Here is an 18,910-nt window from a genome sequence, read left to right as displayed (position 1 = left end):
TCATATCAAATTCAAGTTTCATACACTGCTTAAAGTTCTCAAATAGAGCAGGATCATTACCCGTAAAAATATGATCATCAACATATAGGCATATGATTAACATCTTTCCATTTTCTCCAACTTTAACAAAGAGTGTATGTTCATATGGACATTTTTGAAAACCTTCTCTCAAAAAGTAAGCCTCAATACGGCTGTACCAAGCACGAGGGGCTAGCTTAAGTCCGTATAAGACCTTTTTAAGTTTATAAACTTTATTTTCTGTACCATGTTTCACATACCCAGGAGGTTGATCAATATATACCTGTTCTTGAAGTTCACCATGCAAAAAAGCTGATTTCACGTCCAACTGATAGATAGGCCATGAGTGTTGTGCTGCTAACACGATAACCATTTTGATTGTATCATGTCTAGCAACAGGGGCGAAGACTTCTTTATAATCAATTCCATATTCTTGCTTATAGCCGTTAGCTACTAAGCGGGCCTTATATTTGTCGATTTCCCCATTTGCCTTCACTTTAGTCTTATAGACCCACTTGACACCAACTGTTTTTTGCCCTTCCGGAAGATCAACGAGCTCCCATGTATCATTTTGTTCAATGGATGCAATCTCTTCTTCCATCGCTTTTTTCCATTTTAATTCTTTAGCTGCTTCTTTAAACGTTGTAGGATAACAATATGAAAATAGTGCAAAATGCGTGAGTGGGTCTTCACCTTCATCAACACCATGTACCTCATAATCGGCCATCCATGCAGGCCTTCTTCGAACTCGTTGAGGACGCCCCATTGACGGTGGAGTATTTGTAGAGTCACTTGGTATTTGTTGAGAATTTTCTATAGAAGTAGAGTCACTTGGTATGTTTTGAGTATTTTCTTCGGGTTGATGTTGTTCCACCTCATTATTTCCATCAAGATTGATAGAAACTTTTGTTGAGCTTGGGTATCATTCCATGACCAGAACCTGCTCTCATCAAAAACAACATCACGGCTAATAATTAATTTTTTGGTGATAGGATTGTAAAGCTTGTACGCTTTTGATTCAACACTAACACCAAGAAATACACATTTTTCTCCTTTGTCATCAAGCTTAACTCTCCTCTGGGATGGAATTTGGGCATAAGCAATACAACTGAAAATTTGAAAATAATCCAGGTTGGGTCTTTGTTTGCCCCATGCTTCTTCAGGAGTCATATTTTGAACAGCAAATGTGGGATTTCTGTTCAAAATATGAACACTCCAGTGTACTGCTTCAGGCCAGAAAACCTTTGGAATCCCACTCCTTCTTAAGAGACATCGTACCATATTTAGAATAGTACGATTTTTCCGCTCACTAACACCATTTTGTTGTGGTGAGTAAGCTGTTGTTAATTGTCTTTTAATTCCATTATGTTCACAGTATTCCATAAACACATGTGATACATATTCTCCACCACGATCTGTTCGCAAAACTTTGATCGAAGTTTCCTTCTCCTTCTCAACAAAGACTTTAAAATTCTTAAATGCAGCAAATGCATCTGATTTTGCTTTGAAAAAATAAACCCATATCTTTCGACTAAAATCATTAATGAACGTAATCAATTATCTATTACCTCCATTAGAAGTGGGATTAATTGGACCACAAATATCATAATGCACTAGTTCTAATGGCTTCTTTGTTCTCCATGATGCCTTTTGAGGAAAAATATTGCGGTGTTGTTTGCCAACAACACATTCTTCACAAACTTGAGAAGGAACAGAGAATTGAGGAATACCTGTCACCATATTCTTTTGTTGCAGAGTCTTCAAACCTCCAAAGTTTAAATACCCATAGCGGAAGTGCCACAGCCATGCAACCTCACTTAATTGTACAGAAAAACATTCATGGGTTGTATGGTGAAGATAGAGTGGAAACATGCGATGTGCCGTCATTTTGACTTGGGCAATCAAGCCAAGGTTTGCATCTTGAATCCGACATTCTCCATTTTTTATAGTGATCCCATACCCCTTTTCTTATAGTTGACCCACCCTGAGCAAATTGGTCTTCAATTCTGGAACTAAGAGAATGTTTGAAATGGTGAATGTAGAGTTCTCCTTGGTTTGGATTGCAACCTTTCCTTTTCCCATCACAGGTACTATAGAATTATTGTCGAGCTTAACAGTGTCTCGATAAGAAGTGTTTAATTCAGAGAACACCTTCTCATCTCCACATGTATGATTGCTACACCCAGAATCTAAGTACCATAAGTTTTGATGGGTTGGGCATGCTATCAGAAGAGAAATCTCTTCAGAAACTTCTTCCTTCTTTTCGACAAAAATTGTTGCTTCTCCATTCTGTCTATTCAAATTCGTACGTCATTCATTTTGATAATGGCCACACTTGTGACAGCGATAACATTCAATGTTGGATTTGTCTGCTGCCTTGCCCCTCCCGCTCCTTCGTCCATGTGACATATTATTCTGATGTTGATTGCCACGGGCATGGCCTCCTCTTCCTTTCCCACGGCCTCTTCCTTGATTAGCACCATTAAATGATGAAGGTTGGTTTTGAGTTGAAGCTTTCAATGCTTGCTCACCCTCACTATCCTGCGAACATAACTTTCTTTCATGAACTAGAATTGAACTTTCAAGTTCATCTAGTGCCATCTTATCCATGTCATTTGCCCCTTCTATTGCACATATAGAGCGAAGTATCTTCTCGACAACAACACTATCTTTAGTCGTGTCACCATGGATTCGCAACTTGTTGACTATTGCCATGGTCCTTGAATAGAAATCTGTGAAACTCTCGCCTTCTTTCATTTGAAGTGTTTCGAACTCCGATCGAAAGTTCTAAAGCTGCAGCCTCTTCGTCTTTTGGTTTCCATGGCATTTCTTCTTCAGAGAATCCCAAATGTCCTTAGAGGTATCCTTTTTAAGGATAGTCTCCAAAACAGTCCGGTCAATTGCTTGGAAGAGATAGTTCTTAGCTTTGAGATCTTTCAATTTCAACGCCGCCTTCTGAGTTTCAGACATTGCAGTGGATGATTCTGCTACTGCAGGTTCGATCACCTCCCACAACTCTTTCGACCTCAAAAATTTTTCCATCAACATACTCCAATGATCATAATGACCATCAAAGCATGGAATTGCAGGCTGAACGAAGCTATCCGATCCGTCATCACAGGCAACTGCTAACTCTCGGGTTTAACCTCACTTTCTCTCGTGTTTAAACTCAACTCACATGCACTCGTGTTTACTCTCTTACGCAGGATTTAACTTGGCTCGGATACCACTGTTAGAAGCAAGCAGTATAACAGAGGAAGAATATATTACTGCATTATTATTGAATAGCTTTTATATAAGCATTACATTAACGTAAACAAGTCCTACAATCAAGGAGAGCCTTTGCATGTGCCACAACTATAAATAAATGCCATAAAACTAGGACAAAAGCTGACTAATATATTCAACATTGCCTATGGTAAACTGAAGAACATTCAGTTTAATTATACTCAATAATTTATACTTCAATAAGTTGAGAGAGTAGTTATGAATAGATACTACATTGTAACAGGGTCAGTAGTACTCAAAATTAGACAATTATACTGATTAGAATCTAATACTACTGATTAAAATCTAACACTAATTATAGTATCTGCTTAACACGATTATGCCAATATCTAATGATAACAGTGATATCATTAGACCACAAGGTACTTGGAATACATTTAATTAGACTATAAATTATTTTATTTGAAATCAGTGATTTAGGGTTGAAATAATAATTTCATCAACTGGTTACCAAATGCTAGTTTTAACGGTTTGTCATTGTCAAATCACTAAAATTTTTCAAATCGGTCAAAATTTAGCGGACTAGTCGTTATCCAAACAAGACCATTGCATGGTTTAAACTTGTAACTTGAAATAACATTTAAATATGTAAATGAAGGATAATTCAGAAGATTTAATTGGTAGAGTTGGGAGTGGTTGTGCTTCATGAGATTTAGGTTGCAATGATGAGAATATATTTTCTGTATATTGATCAAGAGCAGCGGATACAAAGTATATAAAGACATGAAATAGAGATCTAGTCTAATACTACTAGTAGAGTCCTAATACTCCCCCTCAAGCACAAAGTTGGTCAGCCAAAACATTGAGCTTGCAACGGAGTAAATTAAAACGCACAGACGAAAGAGACTTAGTAAAAATATCCGCTATCTGATCTTTGGTAGAAATAAAATTGACCTGTAATTCCTTCTTTGCGACTCTATCACGAACAAAGTGGTAGTCGATCTCAAAGTGCTTGGTGCGAGCATGAAACACCGGATTAGCACATAGATAAGTAGCTCCCAGATTGTCACACCAGAGTTTGGGCACAGAAGGTGGTGCAAACCCGATTTCCTTCATCAGAGAGACGAGCCAAGTAACCTCTGCAGAGACATCAGCCAGTCCTTTGTATTCAGTCTCAGTTGATGAACGAGCCACAGTACGCTGTTTTCGACAAACCCATGAGATAAGATTGGTCCCCAAAAACACAGCAAAACCACTAGTAGATTTGCGTCATCAGGATTGCCAGCCCATTCCGAATCAGAATATGCATGAATATCCAGAGAAGGAGAAGAAGAAATCTTAAGACCAAGATCTAGTGTCCCATTTACATACCGTAACACCTTCTTGAGTGCCACTGACACAAACGATTGACTGCATAGGAAATATCAGGGCGAGTTACTGTAAGATATTGTAGCGCACCTGCAAAGCTGCGATACTAAGTGGGATCAGCGTATGGTACCACGGCATCAGTCTCGGCCTTCGTGGTTGAAACATACTAAGTGGGATCAGCGTATGGTACCACGGCATCAGTCTCTGCCTTCGTGGTTGAAACCGGAGTGGCTCGGCCTTCGTGGTTGAAACCGGAGTGGCCACAGGCTTGCAATCAACCATACCTGCTCGTTTTAGAATATCCTTCATGTACCGTTGTTGAGACAGAAGCATGCTCCATCTCAACTCGTGGTTGAAACCGGAGTGGCTCGGCCTTCGTGGTTGAAACCGGAGTGGCCACAGGCTTGCAATCAACCATACCTGCTCGTTTTAGAATATCCTTCATGTACCGTTGTTGAGACAGAAGCATGCTCCATCTCAACTAAAAGCCTAAGCTAATAGTTGGATTGCACGTTAATGGCTATATGCTCACACACCCCCTCACGTGTGCGATGGGTTCCAAGCAACACGTGGACCGGTAAACCGTAGTCGCTTATGACCTTTGGTCTGGCTTTGATACCAAATTGAAGCATGTGCTCTATCTCAACTAAAAGCCTAAGCTGATAGTTGGATTGCACGTTAATGGCTATATGCTCACACTCAATACCCAGAAAAAACGAGGGCACACCCATATCACGAACTTTAAACTCAAGAGCCAACTTGTCAATAAGAGTAGTCACATGAGCCGAATCATAACCCATAACCAAAATATCATCCATATAAACAAGAAAATATAGACGAGTCTTGCCATGTGAATATATAAATAAAGAGACATCCTTCTTGGAAGGTGAGAAACTAACATAAACTAGAAAATCATGCAAACGAGTGAACCAAGCATGGGGAGCTTGCTTAAGCCCATATAAAGAACGTTGAAGGAGACAAACGTGCCCGGGCATCGGTTAGCTAGGGGGCTGGCGCATATAAACCGTCTCAGCGAGATTGCCATTTAGGAAAGCATTGTGTATGTCCAACTGTCGAATAGTCCATCCACGAGAAATAGCTAAGGATAAAAGAAGACGTACCGTAGTCGGTTTAACCACGCACTACAAGAAATCTGGCATTTAACGACGAAAGATTTAACGACGCTATAAAAAACGTCGTTAAACGTCACATTTTGTGACGATTATATTGTATATCGTCACTATTTATACTTTTATGAATAATTAAGATTGCATTATTTTTACTGACGAAATTTTAATTTTTTCATCGGGAAAGGTATAGAATAGATGACGTTATATAATAAACGTCACCAAAGCTTTTATTTTACAAATGTGATGTGAAATAAAACGTCACTAAAAGTAAAACATTAATTTTACCGGGAAAAAATTTCATTTCGCGCCCTCCACTCCCTCCACTGTCTCCACTCAGCTCCCTCCACTCATAATAAGTAAATAAATAATAATATGTAAAAATTCTCTTTTATCCAGAGCCTCACATATTTTTCTACCCTCAGACAATCTTTCGCGATGAACTCTTCTCACAATCCCAGGCAAGCTCTCATCTCTTCACCATATTGAACTCAAAAGCTTCATAGTGTTGCAATACATCATCAAAAATCGTACACAGTGAAGAAGAAGAGGTTATATGCCTAGGTGAGTATAAACCCTAACTTACAAATCTTCACCCAAATTTATCTGTTCTTGCTTTTCTATTCAACTAGTTTTGACCTTTTAATTTCTTACTTCTATTCTTGGTTCTAGTTTTAGTAAAATTTATTAATTTTCTTTTTGTTTTTTTTTTCTTTAGGTTTTAAATGAAAACTTGAGATAAGACCATCATGTATGTGATTAGTGGTTATCTAGTTGACATTACCATTTGTATTCTCTCCCTATCATACTCTGTAGGTGGTATAGAATATTTCTTTGTTTCCCTCTCTAAAAATGTGTGTGTATATATATATATATATATGGCCTATTAATTTATATTTTTGAAGTATCAATGTTAGATGATAGATTATATATTGAAATCCTCTGTATCATGTGTGTTAATGAAGAAGGAATCAGAAAAAAAAAATTGAAGAAAGAAATCAGATGGAATCTGTAAATTTTATGTTCTCTCCTTGTGATACTCTGTAAGTGGTAAGTTTGGATTATGTGTGTTAATGAAGAATGAATTATAAAAAAAAAAAAAAAAAAAAATTGAAGGAGATCAAATTCTAGAATTTGTAAATTTTAAGTTTTTTTTTTTTCATTTTTTATATATGTTTGTATTAAAGAAATTTATAATGTTGAACTAATCATATTTTCAATGATAAGTGATTTTTTTATTTTTTATTTTTTATTTTTGCAGTTACTAATTTCGATAAGCACATCAACTGCACAATTGCAATACAGAGGTTATTTTTTTAAAATACTATTAGGCATGTGTTTGGTTTAAGAATGTTAGTTTCCAATGATGTTTCACTTATTTAAGAATTCGGCACTGTATGCGGATTTCTTTTTCATCCATATATATATTTTTTATTTTTGAAATACGAAGCTTTTTGTTATTATTTTGCATTGTTTGGATTCTCTGTTTCTTATTCATATGATTCTTCTAATTTGCATTTGAATGGTATATGTCTATGTCTGTAATTTTCTATTAAAGAAAATTCATTTATTTTCTGAGAAAATGCTTTTATATTTTTAAAAATAAACTAAACCAACTCAAGCATTTATTCTGAACTGTAGTAGAGAGAGTCTATGTAAAAATTGAAACAGAAGACCGATGAATGGAAAAAGATGAAGTAAATGCATCATGTCAGTTTGTCTTCTACAGTATAATATAATGTTATGTTTGCCATTTGTCATTTATTTTTTGAGAAAATGCGTTAACGTATGTGATAATATAGTTGTGCATTATAACTTTAAATAATTTATGTTGTAAGTCATTATTTGTATTATATAATAGGTACAGTGTTTCTCTATGGATAAGGCATGGATGACACAAAATAAAAGGTCCAATGAATATATTGAAGGACTTAAGGAATTTATGATATTTGTGGTTAAGAACAATGGACATGATTGTGAGATAAGGTGTCCATGTAAAAAATGCTTAAACACATGTTTCTTAAATCAAAGTTCGGTATACATGCATTTGCGCCAAAATGGTATAGACACGGGTTACACACGTTGGATATTCCATGGAGAGCCACCAATTTTTCAAGAATCAGTTATAAATGATGTTCATATTGAGGATGATGATTTAAGTGAGGAACACATAGATGGAGTCCAAGAGTTCTTAAATGATTATGAAAATTTTGTGGACTTCAACTCTCATTCAAATCCCAATATAAAAAGTAGTTGTGAAGTTGATGGTTTTGAGAACATGTTGAGGGAAGCAAAACAAGAATTATATCCAGGTTGCACTAAATTCTCAAAATTGTCTTTAACGGTGAAGTTGCTTCATTTGAAAGTGTATAATAAATGGAGTAATAAATCGTTTGACATGTTGCTTGAATTACTAAGTGAATGCTTACCTGATGGAAATACACTTCCACGTTCTCACTATGAGTCTAAAGCTATACTTCGTAGTTTGGGATTGGGATATATAAATATTCATGCATGCAAATATGATTGTGTGTTATTTTGGAAGGAATTAGAGAAGCATGAGTTTTGTCCTATTTGTGGTACTTCTAGATGAAAAGTTAAGGATGGTAAAGGAAAGAATCTTCCTCATAAAATATTGAGATACTTTCCACTAAAACCTAGGCTTCAAAGATTTTTTTATGTCAAAAAAAAAAACAGCAAAAGATATGAGATGGCATAAAGAAAGACAAATTGATGATGGTGAATATTTGCGTCATCCGGCCGATTCTAAGGCTTGGAAGGATTTTGATCAAGAGTTTCCATGGTTTGCTAAGGATGCACGAAATGTTAGGCTTGGTTTAGCTTCGGATGGATTCAACCCATTTGGTAATATGGATAACTCTTATAGCATGTGGCCTGTTATATTAATCCCTTATAATTTACCGCCATGGATGTGTATGAAGGATCCATTCTTTATGCTAACATTACTTATACCTGGCCCTAAAGCACCTGGAAGAGATATTGATGTTTATTTGCAACCTTTAATTGAAGATCTCATAGAACTATGGGAAATAGGTGTGACAACATATGATGCTTGTTCTTTAACAAATTTTCAATTACATGCTTCTATCCTGTGGACTATAAATGATTTTCCAGCTTATGGCAACTTGTCTGGATGGTCTACTAAAGGATACATGGCTTGCCCAGTTTGCAATGATGACCCATGTTCTGTTAGATTAAGGAGTAAGTTGGGATATATAGGCCATCGTCGTTTCTTGCCCACTAATCACACATGGAGGCGAAGCAAGAAGTTTAATGGGAAAGTGGAGAGTCGAAGTGCCCCTTTGGAGTTATCAGGTGAGGATGTGTTAAGGCAACTACATGAAATAAGTGACAGTCCATTTGGTAAGCATCCAAACAAAAGAAAAAGGAAACGAAATCTTGAAGACCTTAACTGGTGTAAAAAAAGTATATTCTTCAAGCTGCCTTATTGGGAAAAATTGAAATTAAGGCACAATCTTGATGTTATGCATATTGAGAAAAACATATGTGATAATATCATTGGAACTTTGCTAAATATTGATGGAAAAAATAAGGACACTTTGAAAGCAAGACAAGATTTAGATGATATGAATATTAGGAAGGAATTGCATTTGGTTAAGAAATCAAATGGATCATATGAAGTTCCACATCCATGTTATATGTTGACAAGAGAAGAGAGATTGAAATTTGCAGAATTTTTGAAGTCTATTAAGTTTCCAGATGGTTATGCTTCTAATATCTCTAGGTGTGTGAATGCTGATGGTAAACTTATGGGTTTAAAAAGCCATGACTGCCATGTTTTATTACAAAGAGTATTACCTGTTGGAGTGCGTGGAAGCTTAGAAAAAGAAGTTACCACTGTGTTATCTGAATTAGGGGATTTCTTTAGGAAGTTGTGTTGTAAGACCTTAAAGCTGGCAGATTTAGATGTCCTACGCAATGATATTGTTATCATACTTTGTAAGTTAGAGATGATTTATCCACCGGCATTCTTCGATGTCATGGTACATCTAGCAATTCACCTTCCACAAGAAGCTGCCCTAGGTGGACCAGTACAATTTAGATGGATGTTTATGATTGAAAGGTGAGGCAAAGTTACATGTCCCTAAAGGTCTAACAACTGATAATTGGAATGAGCTATGTGATTATTGGTCTAAAGGAGATGTACAGGTTTTTTTCTTCCTCATATTATAGTTATATGGTTATACTTTTGGCTTGATAAAAATATTTATATGGTTTTGATGCTTAATATTATAGGTGAAATGCATGATAAACTCTTGGTGTCGCAGCCAACAAAAAATGCCTCATAATCAAGGATCGGCAGCATTTGTGCCGGTCTTTAATGAACTCGTATGTATTAAAATTTTATTTATGGTTCAGTTGAGATATATATTTAATTGATTATTGCTTATTTATTTACCATAGAGGCAAAAAGAGGAGGGATGTTTTATGCCTAATAGGATTGCTTTGTTTAAATTCACACGTTGTAAGAATGAGAAGTGGATTACAAATGATGCTGAGGAGAACTATGTAAGTGATTTTAGAAACATTAAGCAATACAAATCTTCAACTATTATTATGATCTATAATATTTTATAACATTTTTCATTTAAGTGAGTTTGTCAACTTTTCAGAAAAAAATGGTGGCCATGCTAGAGACTTTAGAGTTAGAAGGAAACCCCATGACCGCTGATCAGGTTTATGATGCCGTAATGGGCAAAAGATCAGGATATATTAAGGGAATGGGGAATGGACCGAAACCGGTGACATCTACATCTACTCGAGCAAATAATTCCCATCTTGAGGAGAAAATGAAAGTAACAATGGAAGAAAACACTCAACTAAAGAATGAAGTTCAAGAATTGAAGATGAAGTTTGAACGATATGAAAAGTATGAAGAGTTACTTGCTGCATTAGCTGCAGAGAGATCAACCCAAGAATGGTATCAATATATTATTAAAATTAGTATTATTAATTATTGAATTGAACTTCTAACTCTAATGCATCATACAAATTTTAGAATTGCAGATCTTGGTAACCATTTTTTGTGAATTACAAGGTAAGATACACAATTAAACTTAAGTTTATTTATTTATTTTTAAGTATTCAGTCATATGATTTTTTTTTAAACAGTCTTATGATAGTTGCAGTAAAACTTTTTATTTTTTAATTGCCTTTTGTAGGGTATAATTTTGGACATAGTTTGAACTTTGGGAGTCAAAAGTTATGAGCATGGACTGTGAGCCAGCTACAAACCAGTATTATTTAGTACTTTTAATTTGGTGTTGGAGCATCTTTTGTATCATTGCTGGAAGGAGTTGAAACATCTTTAGTACCCGACTTTTTGCTAAAGAAGCTATTATCCCGGTCACCAACTTTAACCAGAATTTAAATGATTCGGTAAGCAAATTTTGTTGGAGGTACTTATAATAATTTCTTAATTAACAATTTTTTGTCAATGTGAATAAAAACTAATAAATATGAACATGTTTTTGAAACATTAATTTATATGAGTCTTACATTAGAATTATCAATTGCAGGGCTCTTGGTGTGACTTCATGTTTTAAAACTTTGCTATAACAGACTGACACAACTTCCTATTATTTTGGGTAAGCTTTCTTACTTTGATAACTCAATATATTTCATAAATTATTTTTACTTTTATATTATATTATATGGAGAATAACTCAATTATCAAAATTGTATGCAAGTTAGTGTGTAGGCTTATGAATTTTTTTATTTACATTTTATGGTATATATTTTGAACTTGTTCACAATAGTTGAACGATAGAAAAAGTATGTTTTTTCCCCTTAGGTATCATTAAAATTCAATATGTCATATTAACTTGTGTTTTTAATTATTGCTTAATGAAGTTATTAATGTCATGCATATTAACTTGTGTTTTTCTCTATCAAAAAAGGAACCAGGTAGCCTGATGCAGAACTTGGAAGTTTCATATTGCCGAGTCTAATTCAATGCTCTATTTAATTTATATTGTATTGTAGTTATTAGCAAAATCTATTAGAATACTTACTTTAATTATATCCTTGTAATTCAGTACTATATTACAATATTTTAATGCTAGTCATATAAAATTTATTAATTATATACTATTGTATTTTTTTGATAGTTAGTGTTTATAATTGCACTACAAATAAAAATATTTATAATCACCAAACAACATAATATTTATTGATGCATTTTGAATTTCATCAGTAAATTCTTTTGGAATAATTCATAATATTTGTCACCAATAACATAATACATGACAAAGATTTCAATATATAAAATGCCAGCAAATGTATATTTTGTGCCGCATTTAAGATTTTATCAATAAATTTTTCTTGACGATTTCTCAATTTTCGTCGCCAATCGTTATTATTGATGACAAGCATTACAAAATATAAAGCATCAGTAAAGCTCTAATTAACGACGCTTTTTAAATTTCGTCGTGTATACTTTTGCTGACGTTTTATTATATATTCGTCACAAATTTTCGCTTTTGCATGACATAATTTAGAGTATGTAAAAACGTCGGCAATTATAACATTTAACGACGAAATTTTTGTTTCGTCAGTAATACCTTTCCATACGCCGCAAGCGCGACGACCATGGTGACGTTTTTATTTCGTCACTAATAATTATTACTGACGTTTTTCTTTCATTTACCGACGTTTTTAAACGTCGGCAAATGCGTAATTTCTTGTAGTGACGGGACTAAAGGTCTCAAAGAAATCCTCACCAGCAACCTGATTGAATCCCTTGTCAACCAAACGAGCCTTGTAACGCTCAATCAAACCACCAGCTTTCCTCTTGGTTCTAAACACCCACTTACAGCCAACCACATTCATACCTGATTTAAAAGGAACAAGCTGCCATGTATTGTTATGCACCAAGGCATTAAATTCCAAATCTATTGAATCCCGCCATTCAGGAAATTTGACCGCTTGAGTAAAACATGTAGGCTCAGTAGTGACGTCAGTAGACAGAGCAGCATGGTCATGCGGTCCCGAGCTCCGCGTGTTCATCGTGTGAGACCGAACGGGTGAGGGTGCGGGACGGGATCGACCACGGGGTCGTCCCCTCGGCCGAGCAGGTGGCTGGTCCGTGACTGTCCGCTCGAACTCGGTCATGGACGGCTCGGCAGAAACGGGCTGCTGGCGGTGTGGCTCGGGTTTGGTTATGGGCACGGCAGGAGGATCAGAGGCCAAGACAGCACTCGGCTCACCAGGAGGCACCACCGGCACAACACCCCATGGCTTCGGGCGTGGTGTGGGTACCTGTGAATCAACAGAAGCAACAAAAAGAAAGACAGTCTCATCGAATCGCACATGACGACAGATAAAAACCTTGTTAGTGTTAGTGTCTAAACAACGATAGCCACGAAAAGACGGAGAATATCCTAGAAAGACACAAGGAGACGACCGAAACTGCAGTTTGTTGCGATTATAGGTCCCCAGATTAGGAAAACATAGACACCCAAAAACCCGTAAGTATGAGTAAGAGGGCGGAGACCGATGCAAGAGGTAGTGATGAGACTTATCAAACAAGACACGAGTGGGCATTTTATTGATAAGATACACAACAGTTTCGAAGGCATAATCCCATAAACGAGACGGAACATAGGATTGGGTCATTAGCGCCAGTCCCGTTTCGACAACATGGTGATGCTTGCGTTCTACTCTGCCGTTTTGTTCATGAGTATACGCACAGGACTGCCTGCGACAAATACCCAATGACGTGAGAGTCGAACCAAGCTTTTTGTATTCTCCCCCTAAATGAAACTGAAAAGACAGAATTTTACAGGAGAAGGAACGTTCAACTAGTGACCGAAACTTATCAAATATCGCATATAAATCAGATTTAGCTCGCGTAGGATAATACCACACGTAACGAGTGTAATCATCCACAAATAATACAAAATATTTAAAGCCATTTGCTGAAAGTATCGGTGCAGCCCCAAATATCTGAATATATTAATTCTAAAGGATGCGAACTAGTACATTCAACACACGATAAAGGAAAACGAGACGACTTGCCTAATTGACAAGAGGAACAAATATTGGGTAGATCACTGGAATTAAACGAACTAAGACTAGAAGAGGCTAAAACTTGACGCAGGACCCGAGAGTGTGGATGTCTAAGCCGCATATGCCAAACGAAAGAGGACCGTGTAGCAACGAAAGCAGCGGGAACCAGACGCGAGGCAGGCCAGGCATATAAACCCCCGGACACATGCCCCTTAAAAAGAGTGTTCCTGGTTTGAATGTCCTTCACAAAGAAACACGAAGGGTGAAACTCAAAAAAGACATTATTTTCTTTAGCAAAACGCTGAACAGACAATAACGAAGAAGATAAGCCAGGAACATGCAAGACATCAGACATACGAAACGACCTAGAATTAGTGGCTAACGAAGTAGAACCAACAGTAACAATAGGCAAACTTGTACCATTGCCGACCCGAAGTGTCTCCGGACCATCATATGTAGTAGAGGACGTCAATAAAGTGGGATAAGGGGTAGCATGATTTGTGGCACCAGTGTCGGGGAACCACTGATGACAATCGTCCATAGGACCATCCACACCAGAAACGACAACATTCGCCTGAGGATCTGGATCAAGAGTGAAACGACACCAACACGCCGTAGCTATATGCCCTTGCTTATTGCAAATCTAACATCGAGGGCCTGAGTTTGACCACTCCCGGCCACGACCACCGCGCCCCCTGCCGCTGCTGCCACCACCTCGGTTTTGCGGACTACCACTGCGGCCGCCGTAACCTCCACGGCTTACGGCCAAGGCTGCCGGTGCGCCGAGAGCCGCACCGTCGTCCGAACAGATCCGCTCCTGTGAAATAAGAAAATCCGCAACCTCCGGGAGGGGAACATGCGCACCACAGGCTAGGGTTGCCACCAACGGTCGGAACTCTGGGCGTAAACCGCGAAACACATATAAATTTTGATCATCCAACTCAACATGACGACCGGCGAGGGCCAATTCATCAATCAACATCTGGGCACGACCAAGGTAATCAGATATTGAGGAATCACCTTGACGGAGCCCCTGAAGTTCGCTGAGTAGTCGGAGTGCACGAGAGCAGGTAGACAAACCTAGGGTTTGTTCGATTACCTGCCAAAGCTTCCGAGAGGTGCCCTTGCCGACGGCTAAACGAAGAGTCTCCTCAGAAAAAGAGGAGATGAGCATGGAGAGGATGGCCATGTCTTGCCGACGCCAAGCGAGCTGCCAGGCGGGGAGATCGGGAACCGCCGCTGGGGTGCTGTCCGCGATCGACGTTAGGGTCGGCGATGCCGTCGGAAAGGGTGTTGTACCATCAACAAACCCTAGAAGCCCTTGGCCTTCAAGAAACAGAAGCATCTGAGTTCGCCAGAATAGATAATTTCGGGAGGTCAACTTTAATAGGTTAGCATGTACACTGGGTATGTCGTTAACGGTTTCAAGTTTCAAATCAAAGTGCAATGTTTTAGAAAGTCAACTTCGAACTATGGGGTGTCAATTAATGGAACAAGTTTGGCACAACTTGAATCATATTTTTTGGAACATTACAAGAGGTCGTTGAGGTTGAGTACCCTAATATTCCAATTAAAAAGGTTGTCTTATTTAAGTGTGAGTGGTTTGACCCAACACCTAACATTGGGGTACGATTCAATTCTGAACATGGTATCACTGAGGTGCAATGCAATAGAAGGTATAATAAGTTTGATCCTTTTATCATTGCACAAAGTGCATCTCAGGTGTGTTACATTCCATACCCACGAGGTATAAAGGAGAAAGTAAATTGGTTGGTGGTATTGAATGTGCGTCCTAGAGAAACTATTGACAAAGCTTATAGTAATAGTGAAACTTATCAGCAAGATGACATGTCTTTGAAGAGATATGGTGAAGTTTCAACTCAAGAAGAAGTGACAAACTTAGTACATGAACCGTTACAAAAATATGAATTGCAATTACCCCAGTTAGACAAGAACGGTTGGAAGAAGATAGTGAAGGGTTTGAAGAAGAATATAGTGAAGAAGAGAATGAGCAATTTGAGGATGAAGAGGAAGGGTTTAAAGAAGAATATAGTGAAGAAGAAAATGAGCAATTTGAGGATGAAGAGGGTGGATATTCTGATGATGAAAAAAGTAGTGAATAATAATAACTAATGTGTAAGTGTGTAAATATATAAAAAGGCTTATGTTGGCTACGGCTATATAAGGGAAGATATTAATTTTGACATTCTGAGAAATGAATCCTCTTCGCATCTGAAGTTAAATCCTCTTCAATTCACATCCCTAAATTCCCTTGGCGGAGTTGCTGCTAAATCCTCTCCGCATTTGAAGTTACGAAATCGCTATCTTCAAACCAAAGCTACGGATCAGAATCATCGCTATCCTCAACTGAGTCCCACCTCAAGCTAAAGCTATGGAGTCGCCATCCTCAACTGAGTCGCACCTCAACCGAGTCATCAACAGAGTCATTTCAAGCTAAAGTTGCGGAGTCCCACATCTTCATCCGCATCTCAACCAAAAGGTAATTGCATTTCAAATTTTTAATGCTATATATTAAGTGTACTAAATTTAGTCTCTGTTTAGGGTTTCTGAGTAGATATTAAGAAATATACATTGTTGTATTTCTTTTTTTTTTTATACAGAGTCTAGACTCTAGATTCATAATTTTCATAGCCTAAGGAAGAAGAGAAATCTAAATTTCATATACTTTAAGCTTTGTAAGCAGGGTGAATCTAAATTTTCATAGGGTTTCTGAGTAGATGCACTGGGATAGTGCTTCTGTAAGCTTTCTTATATCTTCCAATGTGTGAGCTGCACTTAGTGTTATCCTTAACCTACAAGTCACAACAACCAAACCTCAGACAACACAACAATCTCAAGGTTTTGTTTATATTGCAGTGCATCGCCTAATAATTACTCACTTGAATTCTCATCAACATTTATCAGCTGCATGATATATTGGTGCATTATTCTCATCAAATAAACTGTTTTAGTTGTCTCAACCTTGGAGTAACTTTTCAAGATGATCATGATAAGTAGCATCTACTTGGAAACAATGATTTCTAGTAATAGTTTGACTTAATGTTATGATCATAATGCAGTCTCTGTTAAATAAGTTGCTATGCTGATTCTCTATTAGATATCTACAGTTGTCAGGAGTTCATATTGTTTGAAATCTAGACCTCAAGACTTGAGGTTGCATCTAGTACAATGGCAAAACATGGAAAATTTTCAGTTGATGCTAAGGCTCGTACTAAAACAAAACATATGAGAAGAAGAAAGAAGATATCTAAGGTATTATTGTCTCTTAGTTATTTGTTGTTTAAGTTATTGTGCATATTTAACCTTGCTACTAATGAATAGAGTTGGCAGTTAATTAATAGTACTCTTTTTATAATGAATAGAGGTCTTCTATGCAGGGGAGAAAATATGAAACTCAAGATTTGGAACATCAAGATTTTGAGGTATGTTTGTTTTGACATTTTTGTGGCATTGACATCTTTTTGCATTCCAAATAATCGTTAGTGGACTGAACTTTTCATTTTTGCTCAGTTTTAACTATGCAAATTTGCATGAAGCATTGATCATCTGAAGAAGCTTGTTTTATGTGTGCATTCCCTTCTTTATGTAGGCTAAGCTTTTAACTTTTGCTTATGAATGTCTATCATTTGATTAAGCTATTTGGCACACACATAAATTGAAGTAAGCATTACACTAAATGTAGTTGCGGTTGGTAAATCCATCACCCATATGACTTGGAAAACAGCTTTTGATAAACATTTTCCTTATGATTAAGCTACTTTTTAATCTATCAGTCTATCACCCATTAGGTTAGATAACATTGTTCATCCAATGGGACTACTTGAACTATTCTACATGAGGATCAAAATGTGATTCCATTTATTTATTTTGTTGCATGATGGAAACATTTAGCTTGGTCTGGTTTAAATTGAAGTAAGCATTACACTAAATGTAGTTGCGGTTGGTAAACCCATCACCCATATGACTTGGAAAACAGCTTTTGATAAACATTTTCCTTATGATTAAGCTACTTTTTAATCTATCAGTCTATCACCCATTAGGTTAGATAACATTGTTCATCCAATGGGACTACTTGAAATATTCTACATGAGGATCAAAAGGTGATGCCATTTATTTATTTTGTTGCATGATGGAAACATTTAGCTTGGTATGGTTTAATATTAACCTCTATTACCACAGGAAATTGTTAACATGGATTACATGTCTCTATTGCAGCTATTGAGAAATTATGCAACTGCATCTGCTTCAAAAGAACAAAATGTTAAGGTAAGTTGGCTATGGGAGCTTTAATAGAGGACTTAAATAAATAGTGGCTTTAAAGTTATTTTGGACTACTTTAGGAACATTAAAAGGGGAAAATTTGTCATTGCTATGAACCTTTGCTACTACAATGATCATCTTGCCTACTATTTGGTAAAAGATATGCTCTGTATCTATTTGCAAGTATTATTGTGCACTTTAACTCCCTCAGGTAGATAATCATCAAGATTTACTAACAGGAGCCTTATTGTTGAAACAATTATACTGAGTTATCTCTGTTATGTTTTCACATATGAGTTTTTAGTGACAGAATTTCAGTTCATTTTAAAATCGCAAAAGAAACTTCCTCTATAATTTAAATCATCTTTCCCTGTAAAGTAGACTTTATTTTTGGAGGAAAATGCAGAATTAATTTCAACTGACTTTGTTTTATTTGTGAACATAATATGCCTGATGTCTCAGCATAAACAATAAACGCAAGGGTAAAGGAATTGCTCTTCCACAATCTGAAGAACTGATATTGCAACCTCCATCAATGGCTATTTTAGAAGAAGATCATATGCAAATACAAATGATTCCTACACCACCGAACACTGTGCGACGAGAGTTACATGATACTGATTCAGAGCGTACAATATCAACTCGTCCAAGCACAAGTAATAGTCATATGGCAGGAGGACCATCAACGAGCAGTTCTGAACTAAGCAGTCGCAATAAAACCTTTATTCATCCTATTGGCAATACAACGTAAATAGTTTTGAGTGCTGGTGTGTTAGTACTTTCAAAATATCATTTGTTTTTATTTGTTTCTAAATTTGTAATGCATTGCAGATTCG

General features: G+C 36.7%; 1 protein-coding gene across 1 annotated transcript; it reads right to left on the bottom strand.

Moving 5' to 3' along the window:
• Nucleotides 1–1,986: 1,986 nt before the first annotated feature.
• LOC109158500 lies at nt 1,987–2,733 on the bottom strand. Its single transcript, XM_019306417.1, has 2 exons — nt 2,354–2,733; nt 1,987–2,311 (listed from the first exon to the last, which is right to left on the bottom strand). The coding sequence occupies exons 1-2, from the start codon at nt 2,731–2,733 to the stop codon at nt 1,987–1,989; spliced, it is 705 nt and encodes a 234-aa protein (XP_019161962.1).
• Nucleotides 2,734–18,910: the final 16,177 nt, after the last annotated feature.

The sequence above is a fragment of the Ipomoea nil genome, unplaced genomic scaffold (assembly GCF_001879475.1).
Source record: "Ipomoea nil cultivar Tokyo-kokei standard unplaced genomic scaffold, Asagao_1.1 scaffold2821, whole genome shotgun sequence".
NCBI classification, from domain to species: Eukaryota; Viridiplantae; Streptophyta; class Magnoliopsida; order Solanales; family Convolvulaceae; genus Ipomoea; species Ipomoea nil.
Note: the sequence above shows the minus strand (reverse complement) of the source record. Positions and strands in the feature narration are given on the sequence as shown.